This window comes from Oncorhynchus mykiss, chromosome 17, assembly GCF_013265735.2.
Source record: "Oncorhynchus mykiss isolate Arlee chromosome 17, USDA_OmykA_1.1, whole genome shotgun sequence".
Taxonomy (NCBI): Eukaryota; Metazoa; Chordata; class Actinopteri; order Salmoniformes; family Salmonidae; genus Oncorhynchus; species Oncorhynchus mykiss.
This window is the reverse complement of record NC_048581.1, coordinates 14,729,252-14,751,724: the sequence shown is the minus strand read 5'-3', so window position 1 is coordinate 14,751,724 and position 22,473 is coordinate 14,729,252. Positions and strand designations below refer to the sequence as shown.

The window sequence follows — 22,473 nt, the reverse complement described above, 5'->3', positions numbered from 1 at the left end:
AGCAGAAATTGATGTAGGTCTGTGATATCTAGACCAGAAACATCCAGACTAGAAACGGTCAGTAAGTCTTACCCTATTCCAGGCTCCAGGTATGAGGGGGGGTACATGGGGGTTGGGCTGCAGAGAAAGAAAACACACTGTCAAGGAAACATCTAGTTTAATACTTGTCTTTCTCCACACAAAAATGTGAATTTTAACTGTTGCCTGTTATCTGTAAGAACCAGATGAGACAGTTAGCCTGGACATGTACCCCCCCAACACGCACACACACACACACATCATCCTGAGATCTGGACGAGCTAGCAGGACTTCCTGTAACAATCCATCTCAGGGGAGGAGCTAACCGCTCACCCCGACTCAGAAAGACACACACATACACAGCAGTCAAATCAATCACCCCGACTCAGAAAGACACACACATACACAGCAGTCAAATCAATCACCCCGACTCAGAAAGACACACACATACACAGCAGTCAAATCAATCACCCCGACTCAAAAAGACACACACATACACAGCAGTCAAATCAATCACCCCGACTCAAAAAGACACACACATACACAGCAGTCAAATCAATCACCCCGACTCAAAAAGACACACACACTCCAAAAAGCACCACAGAATGCAACAACGTTTCAGGTGTGTGTGCATCCTGCTCACCCCAGGTCTCTGTCCAGCATGGTGCCGGGGTGGAACGGGGGAAAGGAGCTGCCGTTGGGGGGCTCCTTTGGAGAGTACAGCTTGAATGACTTGGAGGAACAGCCTGAAAGACAGAGAGCATTACAACTGTAACGACTGAATACGGAGACGACAGAGAGCATTACAACTGTAACGACTGAATACAGAAAGACAGAGAGCATTACAACTGTAACGACTGAATACTGAAAGACAGAGAGCATTACAACTGTAACGACTGAATACAGAAAGACAGAGAGCATTACAACTGTAACGACTGAATACTGAAAGACAGAGAGCATTACAACTGTAACGACTGAATACTGAAAGACAGAGAGCATTACAACTGTAACGACTGAATACAGAAAGACAGAGAGCATTACAACTGTAACGACTGAATACTGAAAGACAGAGAGCATTACAACTGTAACGACTGAATACAGAAAGACAGAGAGCATTACAACTGTAACGACTGAATACAGAAAGACAGAGAGCATTACAACTGTAACGACTGAATACGGAGACGACAGAGAGCATTACAACTGTAACGACTGAATACTGAAAGACAGAGAGCATTACAACTGTAACGGCTGAATACGGAGACGACAGAGAGCATTACAACTGTAACGACTGAATACAGAAAGACAGAGAGCATTACAACTGTAACGACTGAATACAGAAAGACAGAGAGCATTACAACTGTAACGACTGAATACGGAGACGACAGAGAGCATTACAACTGTAACGACTGAATACGGAGACGACAGAGAGCATTACAACTGTAACGACTGAATACGGAGACGACAGAGAGCATTACAACTGTAACGACTGAATACTGAAAGACAGAGAGCATTACAACTGTAACGACTGAATACTGAAAGACAGAGAGCATTACAACTGTAACGACTGAATACGGAGACGACAGAGAGCATTACAACTGTAACGACTGAATACAGAAAGACAGAGAGCATTACAACTGTAACGACTGAATACTGAAAGACAGAGAGCATTACAACTGTAACGACTGAATACTGAAAGACAGAGAGCATTACAACTGTAACGACTGAATACAGAAAGACAGAGAGCATTACAACTGTAACGACTGAATACAGAAAGACAGAGAGCATTACAACTGTAACGACTGAATACAGAAAGACAGAGAGCATTACAACTGTAACGACTGAATACGGAGACGACAGAGAGCATTACAACTGTAACGACTGAATACAGAAAGACAGAGAGCATTACAACTGTAACGACTGAATACTGAAAGACAGAGAGCATTACAACTGTAACGACTGAATACAGAGACGACAGAGAGCATTACAACTGTAACGACTGAATACTGAAAGACAGAGAGCATTACAACTGTAACGACTGAATACTGAAAGACAGAGAGCATTACAACTGTAACGACTGAATACTGAAAGACAGAGAGCATTACAACTGTAACGACTGAATACTGAAAGACAGAGAGCATTACAACTGTAACGACTGAATACTGAAAGACAGAGAGCATTACAACTGTAACGACTGAATACGGAGACGACAGAGAGCATTACAACTGTAACGACTGAATACTGAAAGACAGAGAGCATTACAACTGTAACGGCTGAATACTGAAAGACAGAGAGCATTACAACTGTAACGGCTGAATACTGAAAGACAGAGAGCATTACAACTGTAACGACTGAATACAGAAAGACAGAGAGCATTACAACTGTAACGACTGAATACGGAGACGACAGAGAGCATTACAACTGTAACGACTGAATACTGAAAGACAGAGAGCATTACAACTGTAACGGCTGAATACGGAGACGACAGAGAGCATTACAACTGTAACGACTGAATACAGAAAGACAGAGAGCATTACAACTGTAACGACTGAATACAGAAAGACAGAGAGCATTACAACTGTAACGACTGAATACGGAGACGACAGAGAGCATTACAACTGTAACGACTGAATACGGAGACGACAGAGAGCATTACAACTGTAACGACTGAATACGGAGACGACAGAGAGCATTACAACTGTAACGACTGAATACTGAAAGACAGAGAGCATTACAACTGTAACGACTGAATACTGAAAGACAGAGAGCATTACAACTGTAACGACTGAATACGGAGACGACAGAGAGCATTACAACTGTAACGACTGAATACAGAAAGACAGAGAGCATTACAACTGTAACGACTGAATACTGAAAGACAGAGAGCATTACAACTGTAACGACTGAATACTGAAAGACAGAGAGCATTACAACTGTAACGACTGAATACAGAAAGACAGAGAGCATTACAACTGTAACGACTGAATACAGAAAGACAGAGAGCATTACAACTGTAACGACTGAATACAGAAAGACAGAGAGCATTACAACTGTAACGACTGAATACGGAGACGACAGAGAGCATTACAACTGTAACGACTGAATACGGAGACGACAGAGAGCATTACAACTGTAACGGCTGAATACGGAGACGACAGAGAGCATTACAACTGTAACGACTGAATACTGAGACGACAGAGAGCATTACAACTGTAACGACTGAATACGGAGACGACAGAGAGCATTACAACTGTAACGACTGAATACAGAAAGACAGAGAGCATTACAACTGTAACGACTGAATACGGAGACGACAGAGAGCATTACAACTGTAACGACTGAATACAGAAAGACAGAGAGCATTACAACTGTAACGACTGAATACAGAAAGACAGAGAGCATTACAACTGTAACGACTGAATACGGAGACGACAGAGAGCATTACAACTGTAACGACTGAATACGGAGACGACAGAGAGCATTACAACTGTAACGACTGAATACTGAAAGACAGAGAGCATTACAACTGTAACGACTGAATACTGAAAGACAGAGAGCATTACAACTGTAACGACTGAATACGGAGACGACAGAGAGCATTACAACTGTAACGGCTGAATACAGAAAGGCAGAGAGCATTACAACTGTAACGACTGAATACGGAGACGACAGAGAGCATTACAACTGTAACAACTGAATACGGAGACGACAGAGAGCATTACAACTGTAACGACTGAATACGGAGACGACAGAGAGCATTACAACTGTAACGACTGAATACTGAAAGACAGAGAGCATTACAACTGTAACGACTGAATACAGAAAGGCAGAGAGCATTACAACTGTAACGACTGAATACTGAGACGACAGAGAGCATTACAACTGTAACGACTGAATACAGAAAGGCAGAGAGCATTACAACTGTAACGACTGAATACAGAGACGACAGAGAGCATTACAACTGTAACGACTGAATACGGAGACGACAGAGAGCATTACAACTGTAACGACTGAATACGGAGAGACAGAGAGCATTACAACTGTAACGACTGAATACGGAGAGACAGAGAGCATTACAACTGTAACGACTGAATACGGAGACGACAGAGAGCATTACAACTGTAACGACTGAATACGGAGAGACAGAGAGCATTACAACTGTAACGACTGAATACGGAGACGACAGAGAGCATTACAACTGTAACGACTGAATACTGAGACGACAGAGAGCATTACAACTGTAACGACTGAATACAGAAAGACAGAGAGCATTACAACTGTAACGACTGAATACGGAGACGACAGAGAGCATTACAACTGTAACGACTGAATACGGAGACGACAGAGAGCATTACAACTGTAACGACTGAATACGGAGACGACAGAGAGCATTACAACTGTAACGGCTGAATACAGAAAGACAGAGAGCATTACAACTGTAACGACTGAATACAGAAAGACAGAGAGCATTACAACTGTAACGACTGAATACAGAAAGACAGAGAGCATTACAACTGTAACGACTGAATACGGAGAGGACAGAGAGCATTACAACTGTAACGGCTGAATACAGAAAGGCAGAGAGCATTACAACTGTAACGACTGAATACGGAGACGACAGAGAGCATTACAACTGTAACGACTGAATACGGAGACGACAGAGAGCATTACAACTGTAACGACTGAATACTGAAAGACAGAGAGCATTACAACTGTAACGACTGAATACAGAAAGACAGAGAGCATTACAACTGTAACGACTGAATACGGAGACGACAGAGAGCATTACAACTGTAACGACTGAATACTGAAAGACAGAGAGCATTACAACTGTAACGACTGAATACAGAAAGACAGAGAGCATTACAACTGTAACGACTGAATACAGAAAGACAGAGAGCATTACAACTGTAACGACTGAATACTGAAAGACAGAGAGCATTACAACTGTAACGACTGAATACTGAAAGACAGAGAGCATTACAACTGTAACGACTGAATACAGAGACGACAGAGAGCATTACAACTGTAACGGCTGAATACTGAAAGACAGAGAGCATTACAACTGTAACGACTGAATACTGAAAGACAGAGAGCATTACAACTGTAACGACTGAATACAGAAAGACAGAGAGCATTACAACTGTAACGGCTGAATACTGAAAGACAGAGAGCATTACAACTGTAACGACTGAATACAGAAAGACAGAGAGCATTACAACTGTAACGACAGAATACAGAGACGACAGAGAGCATTACAACTGTAACGACTGAATACGGAGACGACAGAGAGCATTACAACTGTAACGACTGAATACAGAGACGACAGAGAGCATTACAACTGTAACGACTGAATACGGAGACGACAGAGAGCATTACAACTGTAACGACTGAATACAGAAAGACAGAGAGCATTACAACTGTAACGACTGAATACAGAAAGACAGAGAGCATTACAACTGTAACGACTGAATACAGAAAGACAGAGAGCATTACAACTGTAACGACTGAATACAGAAAGACAGAGAGCATTACAACTGTAACGACTGAATACAGAAAGACAGAGAGCATTACAACTGTAACGACTGAATACGGAGACGACAGAGAGCATTACAACTGTAACGACTGAATACAGAAAGACAGAGAGCATTACAACTGTAACGACTGAATACTGAAAGACAGAGAGCATTACAACTGTAACGACTGAATACGGAGACGACAGAGAGCATTACAACTGTAATGACTGAATACAGAAAGACAGAGAGCATTACAACTGTAACGACTGAATACAGAAAGACAGAGAGCATTACAACTGTAACGACTGAATACAGAAAGACAGAGAGCATTACAACTGTAACGACTGAATACAGAGACGACAGAGAGCATTACAACTGTAACGACTGAATACAGAAAGACAGAGAGCATTACAACTGTAACGACTGAATACTGAAAGACAGAGAGCATTACAACTGTAACGACTGAATACGGAGACGACAGAGAGCATTACAACTGTAACGACTGAATACAGAAAGACAGAGAGCATTACAACTGTAACGACTGAATACTGAAAGACAGAGAGCATTACAACTGTAACGACTGAATACGGAGACGACAGAGAGCATTACAACTGTAACGACTGAATACGGAGACGACAGAGAGCATTACAACTGTAACGACTGAATACGGAGACGACAGAGAGCATTACAACTGTAACGACTGAATACTGAGATGACAGAGAGCATTACAACTGTAACGACTGAATACGGAGACGACAGAGAGCATTACAACTGTAACGACTGAATACGGAGACGACAGAGAGCATTACAACTGTAACGACTGAATACGGAGACGACAGAGAGCATTACAACTGTAACGACTGAATACAGAAAGACAGAGAGCATTACAACTGTAACGACTGAATACGGAGACGACAGAGAGCATTACAACTGTAACGACTGAATACAGAGACGACAGAGAGCATTACAACTGTAACGACTGAATACGGAGACGACAGAGAGCATTACAACTGTAACGACTGAATACGGAGACGACAGAGAGCATTACAACTGTAACGACTGAATACAGAAAGACAGAGAGCATTACAACTGTAACGACTGAATACTGAAAGACAGAGAGCATTACAACTGTAACGACTGAATACAGAGACGACGTACAGAACACATGATTAGTTATTATAGATCAAGTTGAAATGTGTCACTTCTTGGGCGACCAGACTACATCTGTTTACGACTTTACTTTCGGTGTTGTACACCGGCTTCAAATGGGAATTTCACAGCTATTTACATGGTACAATGAGTCTCCACACGACACCTGCTTGATTTGTCACATGAACTGAAATTAAGCGAACTATTAGAATTCTATCAACCAGGAAATAGCAGAGCGACATCTGCATAGTGCATCTGTAAGTGATCAGTGTGTGTGTGTGGACACTAGTAGGGACGACCAGTTCTGCCCTAGTTTCACTTGGCTGCACCCATTCACAGGTAAGCAGCAACACACACACACACACCACAGTTTTCCTAACATAAAAGGTACAGGACAACAATTTCCCGGGCCCAAACCAATAACTCTCATACACACTAGGCCTCTACCCTGTATCCCCTCTCCCATCACAGCCACCCCTCCTTCTACACCCCTAAACTGACCCCTTACACATTCTAACCCTCTCTCTATCATAACAACCATCTAGCCAGTCCTACCCCTCCTCTCTATCATAACAACCATCTAGCCAGTCCTACCCCTCCTCCTCTCCATCACAACAACCATCTAGCCAGTCCTACCCCTCCTCTCTCTATCAAAACAACCATCTAGCCAGTCCTACCTCGCCACCTCTCTATCATAACAACCATCAAGCCAGTCCAACCCTCCTCCTCTCTCTATCATAACAACCATCAAGCCAGTCCAACCCTCCTCCTCTCTCTATCATAACAACCATCTAGCCAGTCCTACCCCTCCTCCTCTCTATCATAACAACCATCTAGCCAGTCCTACCCCTCCTCCTCTCCATCATAACAACCATCTAGCCAGTCCTACCCCTCCTCCTCTCTCTATCATAACAACCATCTAGCCAGTCCTACCCCTCCTCCTCTCTATCATAACAACCATCTAGCCAGTCCTACCCCTCCTCCTCTCCATCATAACAACCATCTAGCCAGTCCTACCCCTCCTCCTCTCCATCATAACAACCATCTAGCCAGTCCTACCCCTCCTCCTCTCCATCATAACAACCATCTAGCCAGTCCTACCCCTCCTCCTCTCTCTATCATAACAACCATCTGGCCAGTCCTACCCCTCCTCTCTCTATCATAACAACCATCTAGCCAGTCCTACTCCTCCTCTATCATAACAACCATCTAGCCAGTCCTACCCCTCCTCCTCTCTCTATCATAACAACCATCTAGCCAGTCCTACCCCTCCTCCTCTTCATCACAACAACCATCTAGCCAGTCCTACCCCTCCTCTCTTTATCAAAACAACCATCTAGCCAGTCCTACCCCTCCTCCTCTCTCTATCATAACAACCATCTAGCCAGTCCTACTCCTCCTCTATCATAACAACCATCTAGCCAGTCCTACCCCTCCTACTCTCTCTATCATAACAACCATCTAGCCAGTCCTACCCCTCCTCTCTCTATCATAACAACCATCTAGCCAGTCCTACTCCTCCTCTATCATAACAACCATCTAGCCAGTCCTACCCCTCTTCCTCTCTCTATCATAACAACCATCTAGCCAGTCCTAACCCTCCTCCTCTTCATCACAACAACCATCTAGCCAGTCCTACCCCTCCTCTCTTTATCAAAACAACCATCTAGCCAGTCCTACCCCTCCTCCTCTCTCTATCATAACAACCATCTAGCCAGTCCTACTCCTCCTACTCTCTCTATCACAACAACCATCTAGCCAGTCCTCCCCCTCCTCTCTTTATCAAAACAACCATCTAGCCAGTCCTACCCCTCCTCCTCTTCATCACAACAACCATCTAGCCAGTCCTACCCCTCCTCCTCTCTCTATCATAACAACCATCTAGCCAGTCCTACCCCTCCTACTCTCTCTATCATAACAACCATCTAGCCAGTCCTACCCCTCCTCTCTTTATCAAAACAACCATCTAGCCAGTCCTACCCCTCCTTTCTTTATCAAAACAACCATCTAGCCAGTCCTACCCCTCCTCTCTATCATAACAACCATCTAGCCAGTCCTACCCCTCCTCCTCTCTCTATCATAACCATCTAGCCAGTCCTACCCCTCCACCTCCTCTATCATAACAACCATCTAGCCAGTCCTACCCCTCCACCTCCTCTATCATAACAACCATCTAGCCAGTCCTACCCCTCCTATCTATCATAACAACCACCTAGCCAGTCCTACCCCTCCTCCTCTCTCTATCATAACAACCATCTAGCCAGTCCTACCCCTCCTCCTCTCTCTATCATAACAACCATCTAGCCAGTCCTACCCCTCCTACTCTCTATCATAACAACCATCTAGCCACGCTGCCTGACCCTGGACCAGAGGTCACACACACAGCCACACTGCCTGACCCTGGACCAGAGGTCACACACACAGCCTGACCCTGGACCAGAGGTCACACACACAGCCTGACCCTGGACCAGAGGTCACACACACAGCCACGCTGCCTGACCCAGAGGTCACTCCCACAGCCACGCTGCCTGACCCTGGACCAGAGGTCACACACACAGCCTGACCCTGGACCAGAGATCACACACACAGCCTGACCCTGGACCAGAGGTCACACACACAGCCTGACCCTGGACCAGAGGTCACACACACAGCCACGCTGCCTGACCCTGGACCAGAGGTCACACACACAGCCACGCTGCCTGACCCAGAGGTCACTCCCACAGCCACGCTGCCTGACCCTGGACCAGAGGTCACACACACAGCCTGACCCTGGACCAGAGTTCACACACACAGCCACGCTGCCTGACCCTGGACCAGAGGTCACACACACAGCCACGCTGCCTGACCCTGGACCAGAGGTCACACACACAGCCTGACTCTGGACCAGAGGTCACACACACAGCCTGACTCTGGACCAGAGGTCACACACACAGCCTGACCCTGGACCAGAGGTCACACACACAGCCTGACCCTGGACCAGAGGTCACACACACAGCCATGCTGCCTGACCCTGGACCAGAGGTCACACACACAGCCTGACCCTGGACCAGAGGTCACTCCCACAGCCACGCTGCCTGACCCTGGACCAGAGGTCACTCCCACAGCCACGCTGCCTGACCCTGGACCAGAGGTCACACACACAGCCACGCTGCCTGACCCTGGACCAGAGGTGTGTGTGTGTGTCGCCCTACTCATTGTTGATGTCTCCCACCTCATCTCACATAGTCTGCTGTATAGGCTATCTAATAATAATAACAACAACAACAACAACAACAGCAAGCCATTTAGCAGATGCTTTAATCCAACAACACTTATGTGACTGATGATGATGATGATGATGATGAGACTGATTCCTTGGTGATGTTGTGTTCATAGACCTATAGTGTGAATATTAACACCATCATCTCTCCTCCGAGCCTACAATCTCCGAGGCTACAATCTCCGAGGCTACAATCTCCGAGGCTACAATCTCCGAGGCTACAATCTCCGAGGCTACAATCTCCGAGGCTATATCACAGTCAGAGTGCAGTAGAACTGCAGTATGCTGCAAAAAAAGTCCAAAATAACACTTGTTTTACTGCAGTACATTTGCAGTGTAACTGCAGTTAGAGTGCAGTATAGTAATACATATAATATATATATACAGTAATATATAATAATACACACAATGATATAGTATATTCTGCAATTAGTGCGTCCAGAATATCACAGTCGACTGCGGTCAATGCACTTTTACTGCAGTTTTGAAACTGCAATCTTTTTAGGTGTTTGGACAAATTGGGCATTAACATTTACTTAGCGAGCGCTCTGATATACCACGGCTGTCAGCCAATCAGCATTCAGCACTCGATCCCCCCAGTTTAGAATGAAATGTGGAGTGGAGCTTTATAGTCAGCGCCCCGCCTACCTTCAAAATGATTCACCAATCAGCAATTATTCTAAAACACATCGTTTGTCGCAATAAATAAAGTTACACAAGAAAAACAGTCCACCTGTCGACACGTCTCCTGTATCTGCCCTGTCCCTACACGTGTCCCAAAGCTGTCCCTGACACGTGTCCCAAAGCTGTCCCTGACACGTGTCCCAAAGCTGTCCCTGACACGTGTCCCAAAGCTGTCCCTGACACGTGTCCCAAAGCTGTCCCTGACACCTGTCCCAAATCTGTCCCTTACACGTGTCCCAAAGCTGTCCCTGACACGTGTCCCAAAGCTGTCCCTTACACGTGTCCTAAAGCTGTCCCTGACACGTGTCCCAAAGCTGTCCCTTACACGTGTCCCAAAGCTGTCCCTGACACGTGTCCCAAAGCTGTCCCTGACACGTGTCCTAAAGCTGTCCCTGACACGTGTCCCAAATCTGTCCCTTACACGTGTCCCAAAGCTGTCCCTCACACGTGTCCCAAAGCTGTCCCTGACACGTGTCCCAAATCTGTCCCTTACACGTGTCCCAAAGCTGTCCCTTACACGTGTCCTAAAGCTGTCCCTGACACGTGTCCCAAAGCTGTCCCTGACACGTGTCCCAAAGCTGTCCCTTACACGTGTCCCAAAGCTGTCCCTTATACGTGTCCCAAAGCTGTCCGTTACACGTGTCCCAAAGCTGTCCCTTATACGTGTCCCAAAGCTGGCCCCTACGCGTGTCCCAAAGCTGGCCCCTACGCGTGTCCCAAAGCTGGCCCCTACGCGTGTCCCAAAGCTGGCCCCTACGCGTGTCCCAAAGCTGGCCCCTACGCGTGTCCCAAAGCTGGCCCCTACGCGTGTCCCAAAGCTGGCCCCTACTTGACAGTTGCCATGACGATGACAAGGGAAGGAGTGGATGTGGGTGATTTTTGCTTTGTCTTAACCACACTGTACCCTCTGACTGACACACACACACACACCTCCCTGACATCAACAGAACACAATCACACACCGACACACACACACCTCCCTGACATCAACAGAACACAATCACACACCGACACACACACACCTCCCTGACATCAACAGAACACAATCACACACCGACACACACACACACACACCTCCCTGACATCAACAGAACACAATCACACACCGACACACATCGACACACTCACACCTCCCTGACATCAACAGAACACAATCACACACCGACACACACACACACACCTCCCTGACATCAACAGAACACAATCACACACCGACACACACACACACACACACCTCCCTGACATCAACAGAACACAATCACACACACACACCTCCCTGACATCAACAGAACACAATCACACACACACCTCCCTGACATCAACAGAACACAATCACACACACACACACCTCCCTGACATCAACAGAACACAATCACACACCGACACACACACACCTCCCTGACATCAACAGAACACAATCACACACCGACACACACACACTCACACCTCCCTGACATCAACAGAACACAATCACACACCGACACACACACACTCACACCTCCCTGACATCAACAGAACACAATCACACACCGACACACACACACACACCTCCCTGACATCAACAGAACACAATCACACACACACCTCCCTGACATCAACAGAACACAATCACACACCGACACACACTCAACAGGACAGCGTAGCATGCCTATTCAGAACATCCTCCATCAATCTACCTGTCAAAGCCACAGCCGGCAGGGTGGTGGTAACACAATGGTAGTGAACTCCCTCGACCTCCCAAGCCCCTCCTCCTCCTTCTGTACTATGACACCAAGCCACTCCTCCTCCTCCTGTGCTGTGACACCAAGCCCCTCCCCCTCCTGTACTGTGTACACTGAGTATCTTCCCACCCACACACAGACACCAAGCCTCTCAGAACAACAAAGAGGAAAGGTCCCTCCTTCCTCTCTGACAACAAGCAGTTTCAACTCGCATTTTGCATTTGAGGTTTGGTCCAACAGAATGGGTGAGATGGAGAGAGACATGTTATTTTACTGTAATAGAGGAGTTAACCTTTCTAACTAAGACCCTTTATATGTCTCAACTCCCACCGTGTAGAGCAGACCCTCCTAAAACGGGAGAATCAATCAACATGTATCTCAGTTTCTGTCACGTGGCATTGTGGTACCACGTACCGCTAGCAGCATTTAAGCCACATGCTGTTATGTGCTAGCTGTCTAGTCCAGTGGTTCCCATCCGGGGATACTAGGACCCCTGGGGGTACCTGGCCTATCCACAGGGGAGCTTGAGAAGACTGATGAGACCACAGGCCTACTGGTGAAAGGTACATGAGAGGTAGTCCAGGCAGAGCAACATTCAGTTGGTGGTACAGTAACCGTAAAAGGTTAGGAACGACTGGTCTAGTCTTCTAAATGTGCAATGGGCATAAAAAAAACATTATATAAGGATTTGGCAACTTGTTCTCGTTCTGAGAAATAAGCATCTTCTCATCCAGGAAGCCACTTGACTTCAACGTCTTAACAAAATGAACAGGCTGTTGTTCCAACAGATGGAGACGGACAGGGGGGTGTATTCATAACAGTTCAACTGTTACACCTTGTTAGCAAGCAGTTTTTTTTTTTAACTAGGCAAGTCAGTTAAGAACAAATTCTTATTTACAATGACGGCCCACCCCAGCCAAACCCGGAAGGCCGCCGGGCCAATTGTGCGCTGCCCTATGGGACTCCCAATCATGGCTGGTTGTGATACAGCCTGGAATCGAACCAGGGTCTGTAGTGACGCCTCTAGCACTGAGATGCAGTGCCTTAGACCGCTGCGCTCCTCGGGAGCTAAATATAAATATTAGCTGGCTACTCACTAGGACCTGGGCTTGTGCTTGAGAGATTATTTATGAGTTCATTTTCTATACTGCCTGCTCCCAGAAGTTGGCCATTATTAGTGCACGGAGCTGGTTACATTTGTAACAAAAAGGGGATTTTCATAGACAGACTTGAAAGCCAGGGAGTATTGCAAAAAAATGTCATTTTTAGTAGTTCTTATGGTTGTGGAAGGCTTATATTTAACCAAGGAAACATTTGACAAGCCCTGAATTCATTAGATTATTGCTGACTGTTTAAAACGCAGTGTATTGACCTTTATTTGCGCAACAACTCTTGTTTAGAGAAAATGTTTTTTAAAAAAATAGATATCGGCCATAAGTATATAAAAAAATATATGGTTTTTAGGCCATATCCCAACTCTGTGGAATGCCAATAACCCTGCGATAATAGCTGCATCACAACAAAATGAATGGATACATTAATTAATTAAGATTATTTCCATTACAAGCTAAAAGACTGCAGTACAAACCCATTAGCTCTGATCCTTCACTTTGTGTGTGTGTGGGTGTGGGTGTGTGTGTGTGTGTGTATAGAGAACCATTAGCTCCGTTCCTTTACATGGTGGTAAACGATGGGTCAGTCCTAATCAAATCAGCAACAAGCCACACTTCCTCTGCTGCAAATTACCCTCTCTACAACAACACACACACACACACACACACACACACACACACACACACACACACACACACACACACACACACACACACACACACACACTTCCTCTGCTGCAAATTACCCTCTCTACAACAACAACACACACACACACACACACACACACACACACACACACACACACTGGGGGGGGGGGCAACTTCCTGTCTTTGAGATGTGATGGTGGTGGTAATCTGATTTCCCCGACTGTAAATCTGACCTGTCATCAGATCAGGGAGCCAAACACAACATTCTCAGAGGTTTTCCATTCGAGAATTCACGATTACAACTAAAGCCTAAACCTTCACGAGTATATAATAAATAAATTCCATTCTAGATTCTAAAACCAGCATTTCACAAACTACAAAGACTCTAGACTAGAATGGCTACATTCGAAGTTGATAGTTGGAGTATTTCTAATTGGATAACAAATTAAATAGCTAGCTAGATTGTTTACAAGAAAGCGTGTACTACAGTAGTAGTCAGCTACAAGTACAAGGACAGTAGTGTTTGTCAACAAAGTGACAAGCATCAGCTGTGGCTACATGAGAAGTCAGCTAGCTCCAAGCTAACTGGCTAGCTACAATGTTACATGTAGTTAGCATTACAAGCTAGCTACATCCGAACGCCGGGGGTTCACAATATTGTTGCAAAATGCATCGATTGGGTAGCTGCATTTGATGATAAATTGACGTAACTGCAACAGTAGCAAACCGGTGATAGGACATCTTCAATCAAAACAAAGCCATACAAAATCGCTGACTACACACAACAGCGACGTAGCAGGCCCAACACACAGCTAACGCTCAACTAGCCGCCTCCAGTTACCTTCTCTGGCAGATGGCTAGCTAACGTGCTAACCAGTTAACATTTAGAATTGTTATAGCAAAAATGTAAAAAGATACGCGCAAAGTACAACCATGCACATACATTGCAGAAATGTATATTTTCTTTTTTTAATAAAACGTTAGAAATGATTATAATAGAAATAGACGTTTGCGTTTGACCAATGTAACCCTTTACCTGCAAGAGAAGTCCCAACCAAAGAATGATGTTTACAGAACTGGGCGAGTAGCTACCGTGTAGCACGCTCCTTGCGTAAAACGCTACGGTGGCTGACTGGTTCGTCGTAACGTAGTACGTCCCACGTTTTTAGAATAAACCAACAAATATTATAACGGGAATACTGGACCAGAAAATACGGACAATGAGAAATAGGTTATTTTATCCCTCATGAGGCCTTGTCGGTGGACACAAGCCTGCAGTCGATTTTACGTACAGACCCAGATAAGTCCTTTGTTCGTGGGAAAACATGAACAATAGCTCTTGGCCCTCCCTCCTCCTTCTCTCTCTCTCTCTCTCTCTCTCTCTCAAGCGCTCACTCGCTTGTGCGCTGCTCCTCTCCTCCAGTCCAGTCACCCGCTCTCTCTCTCTATCCTTAGAATGAAAGATCCGGTAGAACGAGAGAACATCGCCCGCCGCCTCCTTACTCTCGTACCCTATCCAGTCTCCCTTCCCCCTCTGTCCTTCTACAACACAGCGCATAGGTTGTTGGCTACGCATTTTTTCTGTACCATCGCTGAGCTCTCTCTATCGCCATAACTGACATGTATGGAAATTGACCTAGTCCTCAGAGAGAAAACCTTCTGCGACAGAACCGAACAGAGACGCGTGTTAGGCTAATTATGGTCGAACAATAATGGAATAGTGCGATGATGGGCGAAATTAGATTTGTTGTCATGAAATTAAAGGCAAAGCAATCGCCATCACTAGGTGTCATCGCCTAGTTTAAATATTGGTCTTGAATTCATTGACACGGTCTCCTCTAGATCAATCGTTTTTTGGGGGGTGGGGGGGCTAAACAGATCAAATTGACTGTCCCAATTGAACAGGAGATTATACTACACACGTCTGGGGACTTTAATGACTCCCCCCCCAAAATAATGTTTTTATAAATTACATCTTGAAACACTAACAACTAGTGTTCAACATAAACTTTTGTGAAAGATATAGACAAATAATGTATGCACATGTGTAGACTATGTGATAAACTCATAGATAGGCCTATTAATGTCATTGCCAATGGATTTACGTACAGAATAATACAAAATGCTCTGAGACCATGTTCTATTGCCCATATAAACCTTCTCCATAAAGAACAAATCATACTAAATCCTAAGAGGTTTACAGCTTAACTTGTAGGTGTGAAAAGCTTTAAAACATTGCTGTGTGTGTCTACTTACAGCAATATAGTATACACACGTTCACACACAGCTTTTGCTTGCCACCTCAACAGTTAACTAAAATCAGACACACACATACACACACACAAATGCACACAATAACACACACACACACACACACACACACACACACACACACACACACACACACACACACACACACACACACACACACACACACACACACACACACAGCTTTTGCTCGCCACCTCAACAGTTAACTAAAATCAGACACACATACACACACACAAATGCACACAATAACACACACACACACACACACACACACACACACACACACACACACACACACACACACACACACACACACACACACACACACACACACACACACACACACACACAGCTTTTGCTGGCCGCCTCAACAGTCAACTAAAAAACACTAAGCTGAAAGGAGAAGCAGTAGAACACTTAATCCTCCTAAATCACATTTTAATCATATATGGAGAAGAGAGGGAGAGAAAGAGGGAAGGAGAGGAAGGAGAGGGAGAGAAATAGGGAAGGAGAGGAAGGAGAGGGAGAGAAAAAGGGAAGGAGAGGAAGGAGAGGGAGAGAAAGAGGGAAGGAGAGGAAGTAGAGGGAGAGAAAGAGGGAAGGAGAGGAAGGAGAGGGAGAGAAAGAGGGAAGGAGAGGAAGGAGAGGGAGAGAAAGAGGGAAGGAGAGGAAGGAGAGGGAGAGAGAGGAAAGGGAGAGAGAAAGAGAGATCCACATGTGTCCATACGGGTGGGATTAAAAAATAACAAGAGTCAAGACCATGTCAGTCTGTGTGTGTGTGTGTGTGTGTGTGTGTGTGTGTGTGTGTGTGTGTGTGTGTTACACAGAAAATACAGAGGGTGTCAGGGTGATACAGACGTTGTAAGCCAGTAGCAGCAAAGAGGGTAGAATTCCAAGATGTTATTTTCCTCAAAATGTAAGTGGGGAGGCAAAATAATAAATAGGTCAGCACTGAGTTTTTGACATGTTGGGGGGGTCTAGCTCTCCTCTCCTTAAGATAATAGAAGGGGGGGAGAAAGGAGGGGGCAGAGAGAGACAGACAGACAGAGAGCGAGATAGAAAGACAGGGAGAGAGAGAGAGAGAAAGAGAGAGACGGAAGGAGAGAGAGAGAGAGAAGCCCCCCCAAGCCTGAGCCTGGTGACCCCCACACACAGGGATTAACCCTCACCATGTACCATTTCAATAGGAGAGCCTTGCACACACATGCTCTCTCTCTCTCTCTCTCTCTCTCTCTCTGTCTCTCTCTCTCTCTCTCTCTCTCTCTCTCTCTCGCTCACACACCCACACACACACACACACACACACACACACAGAGAGAGACACGAGGATTAACCCCTGTGTGTTTATCTGAACGGCTGACTCTTAGCTCCTCTCCAGTTGTGACACCATTGACTGGGGTGTGTTACCATGGTTACAAAGGCCAGTGAATATTAGAAAGGCACATCCACATCACTATGTCATAGTGCCTCTGACAGACTACTTCCCCTCCCCCAAACACAGCACACACGCACAAGCACGCATACACATACATGCACACACACACACAACTAAAGCACCCCAGACCACTCCCTACTCACTTCCCCGCCACTTCCCCCCAACATGTGAGCTACTACACACTCACACACACACATACAAACTTTCAGTCTCACGCCTAATGCTGTGTGTAGCTGTTATTATACATAGTAATAATGGATTAAGAAATATAATGAATCAAAAAGTCTGTCCACTGAAATACCACAGTACATCCTGAGATGACATAGTTTAGATCTGTCAATACTGGAATTACATCCATATGTCTGGTATCACTTTACTTGACCCCTTTGTCATAATGCTACATATTAGTGTCATAATGCTACATATTAGTGTCATAATGCTACATAATAGTGTCATAATGCTACATAACAATGTCATAATGCTACATAACAATGTCATAATGCGACATAACACTGTCATAATACTACATGGCACTGTCAGAATGCTACATAACACTGTCAGAATGCTGCATAACAGTGTCATGATGCTACATAGCACTGTCATAATACTACTTACAGTACATAACAGGGAGAGAGAGAGACTCACCTGCTCCAGTCTCTATTTGCTCAGTCATTGCCATTGTGTTACCTCACAGTTCTACACTACCATGACTAACTGACAATACTGGACCACTTCTCTCTCTCTCTCTCTCTCTCTCTCTCTCTCTCTCTCTCTCTCTCTCTCTCTCTCTCTCTCTCTCTCTCTCTCTCTCTCTCCTCTCTCTCTCTCTCTCTCTCTCTCTCTGATATCTCCTATCCCCAGGCTGGCGCAGCAGAGGGGCATTTGTGTGTGTATTACTCCTCCACTCCCCTGTCAACAGGAAGCTAAACGACACACACGCCTGTCAACGTTCTGATAACAACCGTCTCCCTCTCCCTGCCCACCCCCGGAGTAGCACCAACTCTGCCCTAGACACTGATCTAATGGCAGTTTTATATTACTCATCAAATGGTTCAAGTTTGGAACTGATCCTAGAACTGTGCCTAAGGGTGAGTGTAGATCATTGGCCAATCCCTGCCCTAGCTGCTTTATTGAATGTCAGTTTTATATTCTCTGTAAATTGGTTAAGGTTAAGCTCGGAGGAGAGGAAGCTGATCCTAGATCTGTGCCTATGGTAATGACCACCCAGAGGCCCACCAGTGTTTAGGGGCGGGATGTTAAAATTATTTATTTTGTTAGACTTATATTCTTTCGGTAATATACAAAAATAGAGCTACATACATCTACAGTTGAAGTCGGAAGTTTACATACACTTAGGTTGGAGTCATTAAAACTTGTTTTTCAACCATATTTCAACCACTTTCTTGTTAACAAACTATAGTTTTGGCAAGTCGGTTAGGACATCCACTTTGTGTATGACACAAGTCATTTTTCCAACAATTGTTTACAGACAGATTATTTCACTTAAAATTCACTGTATGACAATTCCAGTGGGTCAGAAGTTCACATACACTAAGTTGACTGTGCCTTTAAACAGCTTGGAACATTCCATAAAATAATGTAATGTCTTTAGAATCTTCTGATAGTCTAATTGACATCATTTGAGTCAATTGGAGGTGTACCTGTGGATGTATTTCAAGGCCTACCTTCAAACTCAGTGCCTCTTTGCTTAACATCAGGGGAAAATCAAAATAAATCAGCCAAGACCTCATAAAAAAAATTGTAGACCTCCACAAGTCTGGTTCATCCTTGGGAGCAATTACCAAATGCCTGAAGGTACCACGTTCATCTGTACAAACAATAGTACGCAAGTATAAACACCATGGGAACACGCAGCCGTCATTCCGCTCAGGAAGGAGACGCATTCTGTCTCCTAGAGATGAACGTACTTTGGTGTGAAAAGTGCAAATCAATCCCAGAACAACAGCAAAGGACCTTGTGAAGATGCTGGAGGAAACAGGTACAAAAGTATCTATATCCACAGTAAAACGGGTCCTACATCGACATAACCTGAAAGGCCGCTCAGCAAGGATGAAGCCACTACTCCAAAACCGCCATAAAAAAAGCCAGACTACAGTTTGCAACTGCACATGGGGACAAAGATGGGACTTTTTGGAGAAATGTACTCTGGTTAAACAATTTAAAGGCAATGCTACCAAATACTTATTGAGTGTATGTAAACTTCTGACCCACTGGGAATGTGATGAAAGAAATAAAAGCTGAAATAAATCATTCTCTCTACTATTATTCTGACATTTCACATTCTTAAAATAAAGTGGTGATCCTAACTGACCTAAAACAGAGAATTCTTACTAGGATTAAATGTCAGGAATTGTGGAAAAACTGAGTTTAAATGTATTTGGCTAAAGTGTATGTAAACTTCCGACTTCAACTGTACATATGAAATCCACCATCACGTCCAATCTCCTACTACCGCCTGGAGCCAGCTTGTTACCCTTAGGATATCCCCCTACCCCAGTGTGGTAGACTGTGCCCTGATCACAGATTAATGTTGGGGATCTAGAAGGAAATCCCAAAGATCTGTCTGATACAACATTCTGAATGATCACAGAACAGTCATAAAACATACTGTCACAGACTGTCTTTGATACTGCTGCGTAGCTATTCATGTTCTGAGAGACACACAGACACACACACACACACACACACACACACATATATATATTCGTGCCAGTCTGCCAGTCTGAGTAGTGGCTGTTCTGTGTTATTGCGCCCTCCTGTGGCACAATATGACACTGCATTTATTTTCATTCAGCTTAACTCTCTCTCTCTCTTTCGCACACACACACACACGGACGCACACACATGGACACACACACACACATGGACACACACACACGTGGACACGCACACGCACACGCACACACACACACACACACACACACACACACACACACACACACACACACACACACACACACACACAGGCTGAATTCTCTAGTAAGGATTTGTCCGACTCAACCAGCCAGAACACTTCCAATACAACTGCGCCATTGAAATGGTCCAGTGTTTGTATGACGTGTATCTGGGTGACATGAACAACAATAACGGTTCAGTTTGTTGTGATGTTATTATAATACATGAGTCATTCATAATAATATGTCAGGTAAATAACATTCAGTATGAATACCTGCTGATGAATTGTGATATCCTACCATCTGAACGGTACAGTGTGGGTGTGTATGAGTCAGTGTGTGTAAAACTAGTGCTGTCCTGCGTGGTGTGTGGTGTGTGTCTGCTTACAGGGCTGAGGAGAGGAGAGGAGAGGAGGGGAGATGACAGTGCCCTGATGCTCTGTCCTCCCTGCTGGATGCTAGAGGCCATTTTGTTCCTGATCTCACAGAGAGAGAGACAGGTCTCGGCCAATGACAGCTCAGGTCTGGCTCGGATCGGGCCAATGACAGCTCAGCTTGGCAGAAAACACCGAAACACTCAGTCTGGGTGGGAGGGATAGAGTGAGTGTCGTTTCTCTCTCTCTCTCTGCCTACTGGCTGCCTGCTCCCTCTCTCCCCTATCACCTCTCTTTCCTCCCACTTTCTCTCTCCCTTGCCTCTCTCCCAACCTCCCTCCCTCCCTCTCTCTCCCCCATCCCTCTCCTCCCTTCTCTCTTGTTGTGCAACCCTCCCTCTTAAAAGAACAGGCTGAGAGAGGCTTTGTGAGGTTGCTGTTGTGCAACCCCCCCCCCTCTCTCTCTGTCTCTCTCCCTCTCTCGCTCTCGCTCTCTACGCCTCTCTCTCTCTGTCTCTCTCCCTATCTACCTCTCTCGCTCTTGCTCTCTACGCCTCTCTCTCTCTGTCTCTCTCCCTATCTACCTCTCTCGCTCTCTACGCCTCTCTCTCGCTATGCCTCTCTCTCGCTCTGCTCTCTCTCTACGCCTCTCTCTCTCTGCTCTCTGTTTCTGCTTTAACTCATTTTTCCTGCTAATCAAGAACGTACCATGTGACTTTCTGCATGAGAGGGCACAGTCCTCCCTTACTCGCTCTATCCCTCCCTCATTCCCTTCCTCCCTTCGCTCTGTGCACCCAGCGTGTGCAAGCAATAAGTGGAGTCAGAGAGGAGGGTGGGAGAAAGGACAGAGAGAGATATGGTTCAGAAGAACAGGCAGAAGGGAGGGTGAAGGAGAGAGAACGAGGGAATAAGAGAGAGCGAGAGAGAGGACAGGATGATTAGATAGGAAGAAAGAGAGAGAGTATAGTATATTGCTGAGGAGGTGCCAGGTAGAGAGAGAGTATAGTATATTACTGAGGAGATGCTAGGAAGAAAGAGAGAGAGTATAGTATATTACTGAGGAGGTGCTAGGTAGAAAGAGAGTATAGTATATTGCTGAGGAGGTGCTAGATAGAGAGAGAGTACAGTAAATTGCTGAGGAGGTGCTAGGTAGAGAGAGAGAGAGAGTATAGTATATTGCTGAGGAGGTGCCAGGTAGAAAGAGAGTATAGTATATTACTGAGGAGGTGCTAGATAGAGAGAGAGAGTATATTGCTGAGGAGGTGCTGGGTAGAAAGAGAGAGAGTATAGTATATTGATGAGGAGGTGCTAGGTAGAGAGAGAGAGAGTATAGTATATTACTGAGGAGGTGCTAGGTAGAGAGAGAGAGAGAGAG

General features: G+C 45.3%; 1 protein-coding gene across 8 annotated transcripts in view; it reads right to left on the bottom strand.

Annotated features, from left to right (window-relative positions):
• The window catches only part of LOC110510746 (LIM domain-binding protein 1), a 50,186-nt gene that overhangs the window by 14,455 nt on the left and 13,258 nt on the right, over positions 1-22,473 (bottom strand). For 3 of the 8 annotated variants that reach the window (XM_036948093.1, XM_036948096.1, XM_036948095.1), the window contains exons 1-3: positions 18,456-18,607; positions 662-764; positions 73-117 (exon numbers count right to left, since the gene is read on the bottom strand). In XM_036948093.1, the coding sequence (XP_036803988.1) occupies positions 73-117; positions 662-764; positions 18,456-18,489 (182 nt within the window). In that variant the 5' untranslated portion in view covers positions 18,490-18,607. Of the gene's footprint in view, positions 1-72; positions 118-661; positions 765-15,140; positions 15,675-18,455; positions 18,608-22,473 lie in introns of those variants that run through there. The other 5 variants (XM_036948094.1, XM_036948097.1, XM_036948098.1 and 2 more) reach the window with 4 other exon arrangements.